Here is a 15,958-nt window from a genome sequence, read left to right on the forward strand (position 1 = left end):
GAAGGTGCAGTCCAGCCAAGGCCACTTCTGGTCTATGTGGGCATCTTCAGGAGGCTTCAGGAGCCTCCTGGTTAGGCCTTTGTGTGGGTAGAGGTGACTGTATTTCAGAGTTGACCTTGGGGTGGCCCGTGGGGGAGGATGATCTGGGGTTTCAGGTGTTACAGTCAAACAGAGCTGAGTTTGGCTCCACACTCTCCCTTACTGGCCGTGTTGCTGTCAAGCCGTTGAGCTGCTTCAGTGTTCAGTTTCCTTGTCTGTAACATGATTCAGGCCTCATGAAGTTGCAGTAAAGATTAAGTGACGTACACACAGGGTGCTTGGGAGGCGTTGAGGCCTGAGTGGTTAGTGTAATCGTCAGGTAAATACTTGAGAGAGAGAGCCTCACGGTCAGTAATGTGAGGTAGACATTTGTGTGTCCCAGCTTTTTTGTGTGTGTGTGGATTCTTGTGAAACTACTTCGTTAGGTTTGAAGTAGGTTTAGAATGCTTGCCTTTGTGTGGACATGACTGAAGAAGTCAGAGCTGTTTTGTTGCCATGTCAATAAAATAATATGGAGGAAAATGTTAACCGTGTCCTCGCCTCACCCTGCCCTCTCCACTCGACTTCTCCTCTCTGTGCTCACCCTCCTCTCCCCACCCATCTCAAGCTGCTGTCTCCCCAGGACCACTGCCTATGCTTGTCACCACTCTGCCTGTGCAGAGTGTCCCCACTGCCCTGTGCCTGCTGTTTACTGCTACCTCAAAGGTCTCCCATAGACAGCTTTTATCTTGTCAAGTCACTGCTTCAAACAGTAGCTTCCCATTGCTCCTAGGATAAAAAGAACAAACAAACAAACAAAAAACCCAAAAAAAAGCAAAGAACTACCAGGCCTTTTGAACATGCTGTGGACTTTCTCTTTCAGTTCATCTAACACTTCCTATCCCCACCCCGGCCCGGCCCCGGCCACATGGTCCCTTTGGGTAGTGTGATCACCTTGGGCCCTTCTGCTTTGGTGCCTTTGAACCTTTCAGGTTTGGGGGGTTTCTGTCTCAGGAAACTTCACCTGCCCTGCCACCCCATGTCCGCATCGTCATGGCACCCTGCTCTTCTATAACTTGACATGTTTTGCAATATAGATTTATTGGTGTGGTTATGTGGCCGCCACCTGTGTCCCCTAGTAGACTGCAGTCTCCACAAGGACACTGAGTCTCTGGTGCTCAGAGCAGAGCTGGGCATGTTTTTGACACCCACTAAGGGTATGGGAGTTGAATGACTGGCTGTGCAGGTGCACAGAGCATTTCTCTGTGAGGGTCTACTGAACCCCGTCCTCTCCCTCAGTCCCGTCCCTTCCTTACAGTGCCTCACTTCACCTTGTACTTGAGTGATGACAGACCCCCTGCGTGTGACTTGCAGTGTTTTCACACCAACTTGAAACTGACTGTCCTGATTGTGCCTATATCATCATAGCACTGACAGGTGTCACACTGCACAGTCTCCTCCACTCTCCTCACCTCTGTCTAACCAGATCCCTCCCTGTCTTTTAGTTCCTCCAGTGAGAGATACCTTGGAAAATACTCTTCCGGAATCTGTGGGGTGTGTGTGTGTGGGTACACATATACCATGCATGTGGCACATATATATACAATTTTTTTTTTAAAGGCAGAGACTGACAAATCTTCTGTTTTGTTCCCTAAATGCCCACAATAGCTAAGAAAGGTAGAGGCCAAAGCCAGGAGCCCAGAACTCAATCTAGGTCTCCCATGCATGCGGGTGGCCGAAACGCAACTTCATGAGGCATCAACTGCTGCCTCCCTGGATATGCATTAGCTGGGAGCCTGGACTGGAGCCCAGGCTCTCCAGTGTGGGATGCAGGCGTCCCAAGCGGCAGTACAAGTATACTCAGCAGTACAAGTATACTCCATAAAGTTTGTGGAAAAGAGAATTAAAACGTAAATTTATTTTGGTACAGAGAAAATTGAAATCTGTATATTGTTTTTTACATGATAATGCATTTTCCACAAGATTTGTGAAGACCCCCTTTATGCATGGATTTCAAAAAAAGTTTTGTACCAAAGTAGACCTATCTTTTCATTCCATTTTTTCGTGAACCACCTGAAGTACGCTTGTATTATCATGAACTCTTAGATAAGCTTGGTCCCCCATGTAACAATATTGAAAAGTGGTGCGGCATTTTTTCCCCCATCTACTTGAAAGGCAGAGTGACAGAGACATTGATTGATTCACTCCCCAAATGCCCACAACAGCCAGGGTTAGGCCAGGCTGAAGCCAGGAGCCCGGGATCCTGTTCTTCTATATGGTAGCAAGGGCCCAAGCACTTGTGCCATCCTCCCCTGCTTCCCAAAATGTATTATTAGGAAACTGGTTAGGAAGCTGTACAGCACTGTTCCAGCTGGCTGTTCAGTGAACTAAACAATTTCTTCCTCCCTTCCTTTCCTTCCTTCCTTCCTTTTTTTTTTTTTTTAAGATTTTATTTATTTGAAAGTCAAATTACAGAGATGGGAAGACAAAGAGAGGGAGAGCTCTTCCATCTGCTGGTTTACTTCCCAAATGACCATCTGGGCCAGGCCAAAGCCAAGAGCTTCTTCCAGGTCTCCCATGTGGGTGCAGGGGCCCAAGCACTTGGGCCACATTTTGCTGCTTTTCCAGGTGAGTAGCAAGGAGCTGGATCAGAGTGGAGCAGTCAGGGCATGAATTAGCACCCATATTGATGCTGGTCTCTCAGGCAGCAGCCCAACCCACTGTGCTACAACATAAACCCCTAAGTACTTTTGTTTATAAAGGTCCCAGCTCAGGTATTTTGTCATAGTCACACAAAATGGACTAAGACAAATGCCTTTTCACGTCAGATGGATGTCTGCATTGTTGTTTTCAGTGCAATAGTACTCTAGTTGAAATAATTATGTCTTTCTAGAAACCCTTTTTTAAATTTCTAAATTCTAGTTTTTTATCATTGAATTGAATATGAGTTAGGAAGAAAAAAGAAGCACTAAATGAAAGGATTTGGCTGATATTAGAAACAAGGCAAGGGGCTGGTGTTGTAGCCTACCAGGTTAAGCCAATGCCTGTGACACTGGCATCTCATATGGGCACCAGTTCATGTCCTGGCTTCTCCATTTCCTATCCAATTCCCTGATAATGGTCTGGTTAAAGCAGTGCAAGATGGCTCAAGTGTTTGGACCTCTGCCACCTGGGTGGGAGACCCGGATGAAGCTCTTGGCTCCTGGCTGCAGTCTGGCTCAGCCTTGGCTATCGCAGCCACTTGGGGAGTGAACCGGTGGGAGGAAGATCTCTCTCTGTCTCTCTCCGTCTCTGTAACTTTGACTTTCAAGTGAATAAATAAATCTTCAAAAAAAAGAAAGAAATGAGGCAAGAAGCCCCCCCCCCCCTTTTTTTTTTGACAGGCAGAGTGGATAGTGAGAGAGAGACAGAAAGGTCTTCCTTTTTGCCGTTGGTTCACCCTCCAATGGCCGCCGTGGTAGGCGCGCTGCGGCTGGTGCACCGCGCTGTTCCGATGGCAGGAGCCGGGTGCTTATCCTGGTCTCCCATGGGGTGCAGGGCCCAAGCACTTGGGCCATCCTCCACTGCACTCCCTGGCCACAGCAGAGAGCTGGCCTGGAAGAGGGGCAACCGAAACAGGATCGGTGCCCCGACCGGGACTAGAACCGGGTGTGCCGGCACCGCAAGGCGGAGGATTAGCCTATTGAGCCACGGCGCCGGCCTAAGACAGCCCCTTTTTAAAAATGTTGTTGCATTTGAGACACAGAACTTGGTGAATATGATCCTGAAGTGATTGCTGCTGTGCTGACAGTCCTGACTGTGAGTAGTGAAGTGTGCTCTACATGAGGCAGGAATTGTGTAAGTTTTTCAGGGCACACCTCTTGAATTCCAGGGCGTGGAAAAGAACTGCATTTTTCTTCCTCGTTCCCGGAAGCTCAAAATTACAACTTTGCCACAGGACTGCATGTGAGAAATCGCGGTATCTTTTTCTCCTCTTGCACACAAAACTTCACCTATTTTTTAAAAATACATATTTTTTATTGACTTGCAAGGCAGACAGAAAAACAAACGGACATTGAGAGGTCTCCGGTTCACTGGTTCACTCCCCTCATGCCCTCAATAGCTTGGGGTGGGCCAGGCGAAAGCCAGGAGCCACCAGGTGTCCCACGTGGTTGAGAGGAACCAAAGTGCTTGGGCCGTCACCACTGCCTCCAGCAGTACACCTGGAACCCATGTGGTGGCTTAACCTACAGGTGAAGCCGCCACCCAGCACCCGCTTTTTATTTCTTTATTTTTATTTCTTTATTTTTTTAAAGATTTATTGGAAAGAGTTAGAGAATCTTCCATCTACTGGTTCAGTCCCCTGATGCCACAACTGCCAGGGCTGGGCCATGCCAAAGCTAAGAGCCAGGAGCTTCATCTGGATCTTCCACGTGGGTGGTACGGGCCCAGACAATTAGGCCATCTTCCACTGCTTTTCCCAGGCCATTGGTAGGAAGCTGGGGAAGTGGAGCAGCTGAGACACGTACCAGTGCCCATATGGGTTGCTGGTGTCGCAGGCAATGGCTTAACCCACTGTGCCACAATGCCAGACCACCACCACCAGTTATTTTAATGAAGATTTAGTTTAAAATGCATTCAACAGCTGTAGATATTCTATAAAATATATAGTAAGTGGGTGGGCAGAAACTGTTTGTAGCTATGGCATCTTTTGTGCACTAGGCTTTGGGGAAGGATTTGTTGAGCCCCTAAGTATATACTCCCTGTAGTCCTGTTTCATCCAGGAGTGGGGTTGCTGGTGGAAGCTGTGCTGCTCAGGGGGTGTTGTCAGCACTGTTCATGCTGTTTCACAGGACCTTCTTAGAAGCAAGCAGTCTCAATCTTGGGAGAGACCATTGAGGTCATCTAATTTAGCTGCTCTATCTCCAGATGGAAATATTGAGGGCTCCAGTAGTTACAGGACTTCCTGTCTGCTTAGCAAAGTTTCCAAACATGGAAATATCAGCACTTGGTTCCCTTTTGTACCCTTTCATCAACCTGCCCTGTACTTTCCTTGAGCCCCTTAAAGATAAAGGATTGGATACATTATTTGAAATTTCACTCAAAATTCTTTGGAAATATGCCAGGAAAACGTACCATATTATGTCAGTGCCTTTGCGTCCATTTGGTAATTATCCAACAGAAGACTGTAGGTGACTGGTGTTGTAAGAGAGACTGCTGCAGATTTCTGACTCAGAATAGCACAGTCAGGTTTGCGTGACCTTTTGATAAAAGCTCACCCTAGCCACTTGGATGTGTCAGCGTTACCAGAAGGCTGATTATTGAGAAAGTTCAGAGGAGGTTGTAGATGGTGACATTGTCATCTACTTGTGAATGGGCTGTATTTTTGGTGTTTTTTTCCCCCAACTCTGAACTGTGTGTTCCTTGCCATAGTTAATTTCTTTTTTTCATTTTATTTCAAAGAGAAAGAAAACAAACCTTCCATCTGCTGGTTCACTCCCTAAATACCCACAATTGCTGGGACTGGGCCAGGCTGAAGCCAGGAACCAAGGACTCAATCCTGGTTTTCCAAAAGGGTGGCAGGGACCCAAGTACTTGGGACAGGATCTGCTGCCTCCCAGGTGCATTAACAGGAAGCTGGATCAGAAACAGAGCCAGGACTTGAATCAGGGATTCTGATACCATATGTGAGCAACTTAATCTCCCCCCTCCCCCAGTTCTGGTTGATTCGAGCTTGAACCTACTCAAAATGGGAAACTGTTGCTGGACTCTTCTGCACAGTACTCTTCTGTGTAATACTAGGTCTTCCTTCATGTTCGTAGCCCAGAGGGGCCCCATTTAGCTCTTCCTAATGTGTGGTTAGCAAAGGAGTGTTTACAAGATGAATGTACATGGGAAATAGTGTCTGAAAGGACAGTCTTGTTTTATTAAAGTTTGGTTTTCCCTGTAAATAATTGTTCATAAGATAAAACTTAAAGTATAAAAGAGTTTGTTTTTATCAAGGTTAAAAAGTTAGTGCAAAACCTGACATTTCTTCTCTTATTATATATCACACAAGGAAGTCAGTGGCGTGGAAATGCAATAGCTGCAAGACCAGTTTGCCAGCCTTGGGTCCCTGGTATAAAAGGTACCATCAGGATCCCCGGTTAACTGTCACTTTGCCGTGTATGCTACTATGCAGCTCTCTTAACTCTACAGGTGAAAGAACTGATGATTCAGCGACAGTAATGATCAATTGTAGGGGCTTAATGTTCCAGTAGGTTTGTTTACATTCCTATACCTGAACAGTTACCAGGCTATGATAAGTTTAGGTAAAAATCTAGACTATTTTTTCTTATCCCAGGTGGAAAGTTTTTAATCCTTAAGGAAGGTGTTGTTCAATTCTACGAATATGAAACCTTCAGGGTTGTTAGAAACTCTAAAATCTCACCAAGGAAGTAAAATTTTCTAAACTATCCAATGGATATGTCTTTTTAAATCCCTTTTAGCTCATATTGTGTGTTCAATGCAAAAACATTTTCAAAATTCTAGAGGACTCATCTCAAACATAACATTCTAAAATGAGTAGGTTGTCAAAATCAATTGGTTAAATAAAGCAAAGAATTTCTTTATCTAACAGATGGGAGTGTTTGCCATGTCCCTGGCCCTCAGATGCGGTGATAATTTAGATATAATCGAATTGCTGCCCTCCAGGATCTGGTACCCAAGGGCAAAGGTGGGTAGGAGCTAGCGTGTCATGGGGCCCTCTGATGGTGATAACAAGAGGACACATGGGGAGCCCTGGGGGAAAGGGGATTATGTTGTGTGGGTTCTGGAAGACTTTGTGGAAAAGCTGATCCTTGCACTGAGTCCTGGTGGTGGCATGACCAGGGGCTGGTTCTGCCAGAGACACTTCTAGTCTTAATGAGGCTGCGTGTGCACAGGCTGGGAGGGGAGAGGAGGGACAGTGTGTCCTAGGAACTGCCTGGTGTCCAGTGCATGGGGGTGGGGAGCAGGCTCAGCTGGCGCCAAGTGGCGCCAGGTTCTCCCCATCGGGCCTGTATTACAAACAAGGTCAGTAAGTGATCTGCTTACACTTTGAAGGAGAGAGTAAGACTGGTGGAAGAAAGGTCCGTCAGAGGCCGAGAGAAGTTAAGAGGGGACGAAAGGAACTTTTCTGAAGCAGTATGTAGCCCAGTGCAGGCTCAGAGTAGATACACGATACGTGAACAGGAGAGAGGGAGGCAGTGTTGGTGGGGGCCTTACTCCTGCGCCTCTTCCGGAGAGAGCTGCAGGAGGCCCGTGACCCCCAGAACATGGGCAGCTGTGGGGTGAGAAGTTAGACGAGGAGGAGCCAGGCTGTGGGCAATGCCCCAGAGAGCTACAATTCAGTGCAGAGCGTAAACCTGGAGGGGAGATCAGTGCCGGCTGTGCCCGTGACATCAAAAACAGCCTTCTGTTCATGCCAGCAGTCAGAGCACAGATCCAAAGAAAACCCCGCAGGCTGAGGAAGAGGGCAGGAGAGAAGGGAAGGCTGTAGGGTGGGCCTGGCGGTTTCTGTGAACTGTTCTCCCTCGCTCTCAGGCCTGGAGTTTTAGGAGGTTGGAAGCTCCCCATCACGGACCCTGTCTGGGAAGAGCTGTGATCCTGGGTTGTGAGTACTGTGCAGGGGTGAGGCCTTGAGGAAAGTGAGAGTGGGAATTCTACCGGATGGGTCTTAACAGATTTTCTTAAGAGTGCTTAAGTGAAAAGTCTCCTTAGGTAAGTGAAAGGCGGTGAGGAGCCGGCGCCGTGGCTCAACAGGCTAATCCTCCGCCTAGCGGTGCCAGCACACCAGGTTCTAGTCCCGGTCGGGTGCCGGATTCTGTCCTGGTTGCCCCTCTTCCAGGCCAGCTCTCTGCTGTGGCCCGGGAGTGCAGTGGAGGATGGCCCAAGTGCTTGGGCCCTGCACCCGCATGGGAGACCAGGAGAAGCACCTGGCTCCTGCCTTCGGATCAGTGCGGTGCACCAGCCATTGGAGGGTGAACCAACGGCAAAAGGAAGACCTCTCTCTCTCTCTCTCTCTCTCTCACTGTCCACTCTGCCTGTCAAAAAAAAAAAAAGGCGGTGAGGGCAGTTACCCAGGCCTCGGCACTGTCAAGGTCATGTTAAGACAGTGAAGATCCGCCCATTCTCAGAACTGAGGCACAATTAATTGATAACTCGGTTTCTGTGCGAAAGTGTGTTTGAAAGAAGTGAAGATGGGGACCTGAAACCCCGCTTTGGGCTGGCAGCTCCTGCTGTGTATACTGGGTGTGTCCTTGCCCCTGGTGTGGGGAGGAGCTAGTCCATGGTGTATTTTGTGGCTTTGGAGCTTTTTGCTTTCAGAAATTATGTGGGTGCCTGCTGGTGCCTGTCTGTTTTCCTCTAGTTCTCCTTCTATCACTGTCAAGTCTTAGTGCACCAAAGCGGGCAGAGAGAGAGGGCTGTGCTTTCTCCGTCTCTGTCTTCACGGATGAGCCGGCTAAAAGAACTTTCCCCAAAGGCCCAGAATTTGGTTTTATACAGTAATGGCAGTTTCATTAGAATGTAGCACTTACACCAAGCCCAGACATCTTAAAAGTCAAAGGGCAAGAATTGTTTCAGCTTGCTTGTTACACAGCTTGGGGACTGTTTTTTTCTGTTCCTCTATTCACATCCTTTTAACCCTAGACTCATCAGAAGTGGGACTCCTCCTACATGGTAGGTGTTTCCTGTCTGGTTAACCTTCAGTAGTCACCACGCTCTTTGTCCTTGTCAGCACACTGTATTCATTTTTTAAGAGCTTTTTTAAGAAATAAAGCTATTAATCACCTTTTCCCATAGAAACAGGTCGCACTTAATGTTGGGTTCTGTGTTTGCAGAGAATATACAACTGATTTGTATTTTACTCTTCAGACATCTGGATGCCCAGAGTGAAGATCAGTGGTTGTTTCTCTTGTTTTTTTCACATGTCTTGACCAAAGGTTAAAGAATGGATATTCGAGGAGTCCCAGTCTTACATGTTTCTGTTACTGTAAACTTTAAAATTTTCCCTACTTTAGATCTTAGGCTCATACGGCTTTGGAAAAAGACTTGTAAATCTTCTAAACTATTTATGTTTATTTTATTTAAAGAAAAGATTTATTTTATTTATTTGAAAGGTACAGTTACTGTGTGGAGGGTATATATACAGCGATCTTCCATCTGCTGGTTGACTCCCCAAATGACTGCAATGGCCAGGGTGGGGCCTGCCCAAAGCCAGGAGCCAGGAGCTTCTTCCAGGTCTCCCATGTGGGTGCAGGGGCCCAAGCACTTGGGCCATCTTCCACTGCGTTCCCTGGGCGCAGCAGAGAGCTGGATTGGAAGCAGAGCAGTGGGGACTCAAACCTGAATTCCCATATGGGATGCCAGCATCACAGGCTGCAGCTTAACTCACAGTACTGCAACACTGGCCCGTCTTATTTTCTTTTAAATAAAAAATAAAGACATGTTTCATGACTAATTAAATCCAACACACTAACAAAATCATTACATTTTCCCCTGCATCTTCAGAAATGTTTATATTTTAATGGCCATTTAAAAAGTGATTTGTTTTTTATTTGGGCCATGGAACTAGGGTCAAATAGTGACCCTAAGGGAGCTAAGGATGTCCTGAGTGAAAGAGTAAGATAGAGACACCGCTTTCCCTGTGGATTATCCTAATGTTTATATTTATAATGCAGATACTCCTGGAGAGGGGAGTATATTAACCCTCTATCCCTTAGTGTAAAGGAGGTGTTAGACCCATTTGTGTTATTATTGCTGAGGGGATTCTAGAAGGCAAGAGGATGGTACAAGTTGTGGAAGAGAAATTCTCGTTAGTACCGGAATCAAACCGTGGTATGGTGATTTGTATAGACTGGGACTAACCCAGTCAGAGGACAGAACTGTGCCTGCCCTTGTACTCACATTATTCGGGGCTGAGTGACAAAGAAGTAGCCTTCTACACCCCCACTCAACATCCAGCATTGGGACTTTCTTCCCAATGTCACCATCTAAGAGAAAACATACAAATAAAACAGACATTATTTAAGCTGCCACCTGAGACACCGACATCCCATATAGGTGCCAGTTCTAGTCCCAGCTGTTTCACTTCCCACGCAGCTCCCTGCTGATGCACCTGGGAAAGCAGTGGAAGACGGCTCAAGTGCTTGGGCCCCTGCACCCACATGGGAGACCCAGAAGGAGCTCCTGACTTCTGGCTTTAGCTTGGCAGTTGGTGGCCATTCGGGAAGTGAACCAGCAGATGGAAGATCTCTTTCTGTCTCTCTCTGTGTAATTCTGACTTTCAAATAAATAAATAAACCTTTTTTAAAAATCATTTAATGGAGGTTGACAGAAGAAAGCATCTTCCTTTTGTTCGGAGTTTTTGAGTAATATTTAATGAGAGAGGGTGGTGGACTTCCTTCCCTCCACAGAGGATTTAGAGTGGTGAGAGGGAGGAATTGGACTGCTTCCCGCTAGGAGGTTTTTTTGTTTTGTTTTGTTTTTTTAAGGAAAATGTCCCAAAGAGCTCATGATGACAAGGCACTTTCTTTAAACTGACAGCTGCCTGTGAAATGTTAATGGGTTTCCTGGCAAATAAAACCGGATAGGACCCTTCTCTAGTCATTATCTAACTGAAGCTTTTTAGCTCAATTTTAATTCAGAACAGTCCTGAAAAGGCTTATAAAGGGATCTGTGTGATTATTCCCAAGAGTAACACTTTGCTTATTAGTAAACATGTGGGTGACCGCCTTCTCAGTGGCAGGTCCCCCCTCCCCAAAGTGCAAGGCCCAGAGATAAGGCAAGTCATGCCTTGCTGAGGAGGGTGTGTGCCTGCGAGAAACAGGAAGCTGTTCTCTCGCAGCCTGGCCTGCCCTGCGTGGAGGGTTCCAACTGTGAGTCAGGTGTGCTGAGGTTCCTCACCGGGAGACACGGCAGCCACGCTGCTTTCAAGTGTCGGTAGCCGGTGCGTAGAGAGAAGTATGACTGCATTACGACTGAAGGAGCTTTCGCATTCAGGTCTCTACCGGAGAAGGCGTGATCGTCCTGACAGTTTGAAACTGAATGGGTTACCGGAGGAAAAGCTCAGGTGAGTGCAAAGGCAGGCTTGGCTGAAGGTCGAGGCGCCTTGGAGTTGTGGTGGGGATTTCGTGTCCAAGTGGATGCAGCAGGGGCGTCCACACTGAGCAGGAGGCATTCAGGCTGTAATTGCAGACTGAACACAGTCCCAGGCTGAGCTGGACTGGAACTCTTCCCCACTTAGGCACAAATCCTTTGAGTTGGTTTAGCTTTTCTCCAGACCTGCAGTGTTGCTGTAACTGAAAATGAGATAACCACCAGAGTAACATTTTAAACTGGGACCTATTTTTTTTTCCCACCGTAAAGGTACTTTGTTTGGGTTTATTAGCGCATTCTTCTGTGAGGAATTTTTCTGAGTGTTGGTGGCTGGTTGCTTTGGGTGGGGGCTGGGAGGGCTTCTGGATTCTTTGTTATTGAAATAGTGTAACAAAGGAATGCTGTAACCTGGGAAGGAAGGGCAGGAGAAATCTGGAGACGGCTTTAACCGGAAAGCCCAGGGTTTGGGCTCTCAGAAGTTAATTTGCCTAGAATAACAGCGTTTTACTCTTTTGCTGCTGCTACGGAGCGGTTCAGAGGTGGGGTTCTGAAGAGTCCCTGCATCCTGTAGCCCACGTGTGGAGGCTTTCGACTTTCTGTTCCTGAGATGAAATGTGCGCCTGTTCAGTGCTGACAGGGCTGCAGTGCAGGCTTCCTCTCCTTTTTTTTTTTTTTTTATTTGTTTGCTGTGCAGTGTGTCCTTTCTTTCTTTCTTTCTTTCTTTTTCTTTTTTTTTTTTTTTTTGATTCTTTCTTCCAGTGTTCGAATATTCTGAGAACATGGCAGGTGGACTATCTGTTGTGCACTGTTGCTGTTTTTCCTATAAACTCCTCTTTTAGACTGTATTTTAAATTCTGTCGAAATGTGACAGGGAAAACATGACAAACTTTTTAAAACTTCTTTAAATTTGCACTTATGGCCAGCTGTACCACGGGAAGTGTACGTGGAGAGAGAAATACTTATTTGAAAATTAACTGACTTTCACCTGTTTCTGAAGAGGGGCGTAGCTTTAAAAGACTGGTAATTGATGCTACTAACATCAGAATTGATTTCTGGCTCTGTCAGGTGTCTCTTAATTACCTTTAATGGGTTGACAGAATTTTAAACAGAATTTCAAAAACTTTGAAGTTTGAATTGTTACAAATTTCACGTGTTGGGCTGTATGTTGCTAACCAGGTAGAAAGCTGGACGTGAGCTGTGTAATTGACATTTATTTGTAGACTATAATGTACGCTGAATACAAGAGTGAAGCTGTCAAAAACAGTTAATTTCAGGGTTGGGGTTCTAGAAATTTCCTTTTTAAAAAAACTGAGGGGCTGGTGTCTGGCTGCTCCACTTTCAACCCAGTTCCCTGCTGTTGGCCTGGGAAAAGCAATAGAGGATAGCTCTAGTGTTTGTGCCCCTGCCATGCACGTAGGAGACCCAGATATGAAGCTCCTGGCTCCTAGCTTCAGCCTGGCCCGTCCTTGGCCATTGCAGCCAGCTGAGGAGTGAAGTAGGGGATGGAAAGCCTCTCCCTCTCCTCTCTTGTGTCTCCCTCTCTCCATGTAATTTCAAATAAATAAATAAATCTTTAAGAAACTAAAATAAAAAATGGAGATCTAACAGCATTTAAAATCAGCCCTTCTGAATTTATTTTGAGACAGTAGCCGAAGCACTCATGAATAAAATTACCTGTGTGCCCAGGGAGATGGGTAGTTACATAATTAACAATGATCTTTAAAACAACCACGTTTTTTGTTTGTTTTTGTTTTTCTCCAGAATATAAATTTAAAGAGGGAGAGTAGTTGTTAAATATTGCTTGCTCCAGAACCTGTGATGTAAGAGACTTGCGTCTCTGCTACTTCTCCTGCTCACTAATGCAGTAAACTGTTTTCCTTATTTAAGTGACTGTTTTCCTTATTTAAGAACACAAGTTAGCCAGGAAAAGTAGACAGTTGTTTTCTTGCATAATTTTTGATGAGCTTAGAGAGATCGGATTCCCCTCAGCTCCTATTTATACCTGGCCTGTTTTTTAGTATTAAATTGGATTTCTTAGCTTATAGGAGTCAGAGAGAATAGACTTTAGAGTTAGGCACACCCACATGTCAACAACATTGTGTTTGACAAGGTATAAAATCTTTTTTTAAAAGGTTATTTCATTTATTTGAAAGGCAGAATTAGAGAGAGAGAGAGGTCTCCATCTGTTGGTTCACTCCCCAAATAGCCACAATGACCAGGGCTGAGCCAGGCCGAAGCCAGGAGCCAGGAGCTTCCTCCAGGTCTCCCAAATGGGTGCAGGGGCCCATCTTCTGCTACCTTTCCAGGTGCATTAGTAAGGAGCTGGATTGGCAATAGAGCAGCCAGGTCTTGAACTGGCACCCATATGGGATACTGGTACTGCAGGTGGTGGCTTTACCCACTATGCCACAACACAGGCCACAAGTTATAAACTCTTTTTGCACCTTGGTTGCTTTTCTTTATAATGGAGATAAGAATAAACTACTGTTGTTGAGTGTGATTTATTATCTCCTAAAATCCTTACCACCACCTCAGTGAGGCAGGCATTGTTCTTACCTTGAGAATAGAACCATTAGTTAACACTGCCACAGGGTTGGTTAACGCACCAGTTAACTAATTTTCATGGCATGCATTTGGTATCCAAAATACATGCAGTGGTGAAGCAGGCACACTGAGTGCTACCAGCAAGTGGCCTCCCTGTGAGCAGTCACTTGACTTTGAACATGTGTATTACCAGACGCCTCTCACACTGTCTCCAAGACTGCCCGAGATCCATTCTCACTCCTGATTCCTTCTTACACATTCATTTTCTTGATGTGTTTGTGGACTCTAACAGAAACGTTGTCAGAGGCCCAGGAGAGCTGTAGCCATGGTCAGAAAACAGTCCCCCCTTCAATGGAAGATTGCTCTGAAGCATAAAATGCAAATATTTAAAGAACACCGTAGTACACGTAAAAATAGTTCTGGCTTCAGACTTTAAATTGTTCATGTGGAGGGCAGCACAGCACACATGGGATGGTGCACATTTCTATTTTAAAGCAGTGAATATGACGTTGCGTAGTTTGTACAGTTGGACCCTGTATCGGAGGGTCGTGGAGTGAGGTAACTCACTCCCCTTCCAGTGGGCGCAGGAACCACTCTGAAACTCACATCTTTACCAGTGCTGTTCCCTTTTCCCCTGAAATTTTTGATGCCCCAATGTAGCGTCTAAAATGCACCCACGTATACAAACTTACTCCCTAGCTACTTACTCTTTTAGAATATGTGGCACCCAAAAAAGTTTTGTTTTGGGGTGTGTGTGTGTTTAAGGATGTCTGAATGACAGACATACCTGAGCAATTTCCTTTCTTTATAATTCTCAAAGTCACTTTTGCTCACCCTCAGATATCAGGGATCTGTAAATAACTGATCTGGGATACCTGAAATTCAAGTCTTTGCTGGCTGAGTCTGAAATTTATTTTAATCCAGGGGTTGTCCAGCCATGACCCTCATGCCAAATCTGGTCCATAGATATATTTTTACACTTTCAAATAGTTGGAAAAAATAATAAAAAGATGACTTTTCTTGACATGGGAAAATTACCTGAAATTTACATTGCAGTGTCCATAAATAGTTTTATTGGAACACCGCCATTTTCATTTGTACTTGTCTGGGCTGGATTTGTGCTGCAAAGACAAAAAGTGTTTGCTGTCTGGACCTTTGCAGAAAACCTTGGCTGACCCTGGTCTAGTGCTAAGATAAAGAACCCTTGATGTTTCTCTGTGGTTCTTTAGTTATGCCTCTGCCCTCTCCACTCCCTTCCTCCCAAGTTAGGATAAAATCATGCCTGGATAAAATCAGGGCTGGGCAGCATCTGAAATGAATGTGAATCAAAAATGGACTCTGGGGGCCAGAGTGGCACAGTGGAGGAGGCACACTGCCTCCCAATGGCACAGTGCCATGTGGGCATCAGTTCATGTCCCGGCTGCCTCACTTGTGATCCAACTCCCTGCTAATGGCCTGGAGAGCAGTGAAAGGTGGCCCAAGTGTTTGGGCCTGTGTCACTCACATGGAAGACCCGGAGGAAGCTCCTGGCTCCTGGCTTCAGCCCAGCTCCTACTCATTGGGACCACTTGAGGAGTGAACCAGTGGATGGAAGACTACTTTCTCTAACTCTTTCAAATAAATAAATAGCAATGTACTCTGAAGCGTGTGTCTGTAACGGTTTAGGAGTACAGTGAGGATGTGAGAGTACAGAGAATGCACCTGTGAGCTCTTTGCTTCCTGTAGCACTCTCTGAACGGCCCTTCTCCTGGTTTCTGGACAGACCAGGATAACCTGGAATGATGGGCAGAGGGAAAGTGACCTGTATTTTCTGGCTGTGGAGTAAACCGTCCAAGCTTGTATCTTTCCAGAGACAGCATACAAAATGATTTTTAAGTGGTGGGAATGTTGGTGTCTTGGTTTGAGAGTGAAAACTCAGACCATGTGTCCCAGGGTGACACATTGCCGTTCATAGAGCTCTTGTGGCCAAGCACAAGCAAGGGCTCAGGGCACGCACGCCTGTGTGCCTGCGCCTGTGTGAACAGATGCGCTTAGTGTGTGAGTTTCCTCGGAGCTCTGTGTCGCAGTTTGCTGTTTGCTTTTTGGCTAAGCAGCTGTTCATAATTTAATCTTAGAAACCCCAGTCTGTTGTCATTATTGTCCGTTCTCATTACTTCATGGTTCAGAGAGAGCAATGCCGGTGATCGCAGTGAGCAAACACCTCACAGGCTTAGCACAGCATTTTTTTCTCTGTGGTCAGTTCGTTCACGCTGCTCTCTGACAGTTAGCAGGACTTTCTCTGTGATGTTTCCTCAAGTGC

General features: G+C 46.0%; 1 protein-coding gene across 4 annotated transcripts in view; it reads left to right on the plus strand.

Moving 5' to 3' along the window:
- LIMS1 (LIM zinc finger domain containing 1) overlaps positions 1 to 15,958 on the plus strand; it is a 152,122-nt gene that overhangs the window by 77,191 nt on the left and 58,973 nt on the right. Inside the window, exon 1 of one of the 4 annotated variants that reach the window (XM_062210052.1) lies at positions 10,968 to 11,089. The exons of the other annotated variants lie outside the window; for them this stretch is intronic. Within the exon in view, the coding sequence (XP_062066036.1) occupies positions 10,983 to 11,089 (107 nt within the window). The 5' untranslated portion in view covers positions 10,968 to 10,982. Of the gene's footprint in view, positions 1 to 10,967; positions 11,090 to 15,958 lie in introns of those variants that run through there. 4 annotated transcript variants of the gene reach the window in all.

Source organism: Lepus europaeus, chromosome 13, assembly GCF_033115175.1.
Source record: "Lepus europaeus isolate LE1 chromosome 13, mLepTim1.pri, whole genome shotgun sequence".
In the NCBI taxonomy this organism is placed as follows: domain Eukaryota; kingdom Metazoa; phylum Chordata; class Mammalia; order Lagomorpha; family Leporidae; genus Lepus; species Lepus europaeus.